At 58.6% G+C, this 956-nt stretch overlaps 1 protein-coding gene across 1 annotated transcript in view; it reads left to right on the forward strand.

Moving 5' to 3' along the window:
• LOC103614444 (serine/threonine-protein phosphatase 6 regulatory ankyrin repeat subunit C-like) overlaps positions 1–956 on the forward strand; it is a 33088-nt gene that overhangs the window by 14166 nt on the left and 17966 nt on the right. Inside the window, exon 10 of the mRNA XM_017731451.1 lies at positions 3–54. Within this exon, the coding sequence (XP_017586940.1) occupies positions 3–54 (52 nt within the window). The remainder of the gene's footprint in view (positions 1–2; positions 55–956) is intronic.

Here is a 956-nt window from a genome sequence, read left to right on the forward strand (position 1 = left end):
ACCGCGCTGTCCCGGCCCCCCCCGCCCCGCGCCACCCGCCAGAACCTGGAGCTGGTGAGCGGCTCCGGGGAACGCTCGGGAATGGTCGGGAACACCTTGGGAATGCCTCGGGAATGGTTGGGAGTGGTCAGGAATGGTTGGGAGTGGTTGGGAATGGTTGGGAATGGTTGGGAGTGGTTGGGGATGGTCGGGGATGGTCAGGAACACCTTGGGAATGGTTGGGAATGGTTGGGGATGGTTGGGAGTGGTTGGGAATGGTTGGGAATGGTTGGGAGTGGTCAGGAACACCTTGGGAATGCCTCAGGATTGGTCAGGAATGGTTGGGGATGGTTGGGAGTGGTTGGGAATGGTTGGGAATGGTTGGGAGTGGTTGGGAACACCTTGGGAGTGGTTGGGAATGGTTTGGAATGGTCAGGAATGGTCAGGAATGGTTGGGGATGGTTGGGAATGGTTGGGAATGGTCAGGAATGGTCAGGAATGGCTGGGGATGGTTGGGAATGGTTGGGAATGGTCGGGAGTGGTTGGGGATGGTCAGGAACACCTTGGGAATGGTTGGGAATGGTTGGGGATGGTTGGGGATGGTTGGGAGTGGTTGGGAATGGTTGGGAATGGTTGGGAGTGGTTGGGGATGGTCGGGGATGGTCAGGAACACCTTGGGAATGGTTGGGAATGGTTGGGGATGGTTGGGAGTGGTTGGGAGTGGTTGGGAATGGTTGGGGATGGTTGGGAATGGTTGGGGATGGTTGGGAATGGTTGGGGATGGTTGGGGATGGTTGGGAATGGTTGGGGATGGTCAGGAATGGTCGGGAATGGTTGGGAGTGGTCAGGAATGGTTGGGGATGGTTGGGAATGGTTGGGGATGGTTGGAAAAGCCTTGGGAATGCTCGGCTCCGGGCGGGGAGAGCACCAGGGACAGATGCCATGGGCTCCTGCTGGGTCCTGGGCGGGGTTTGGGC

Source organism: Corvus brachyrhynchos, unplaced genomic scaffold (genome assembly GCF_000691975.1).
Source record: "Corvus brachyrhynchos isolate BGI_N302 unplaced genomic scaffold, ASM69197v1 scaffold1061, whole genome shotgun sequence".
Classification (NCBI taxonomy): Eukaryota; Metazoa; Chordata; class Aves; order Passeriformes; family Corvidae; genus Corvus; species Corvus brachyrhynchos.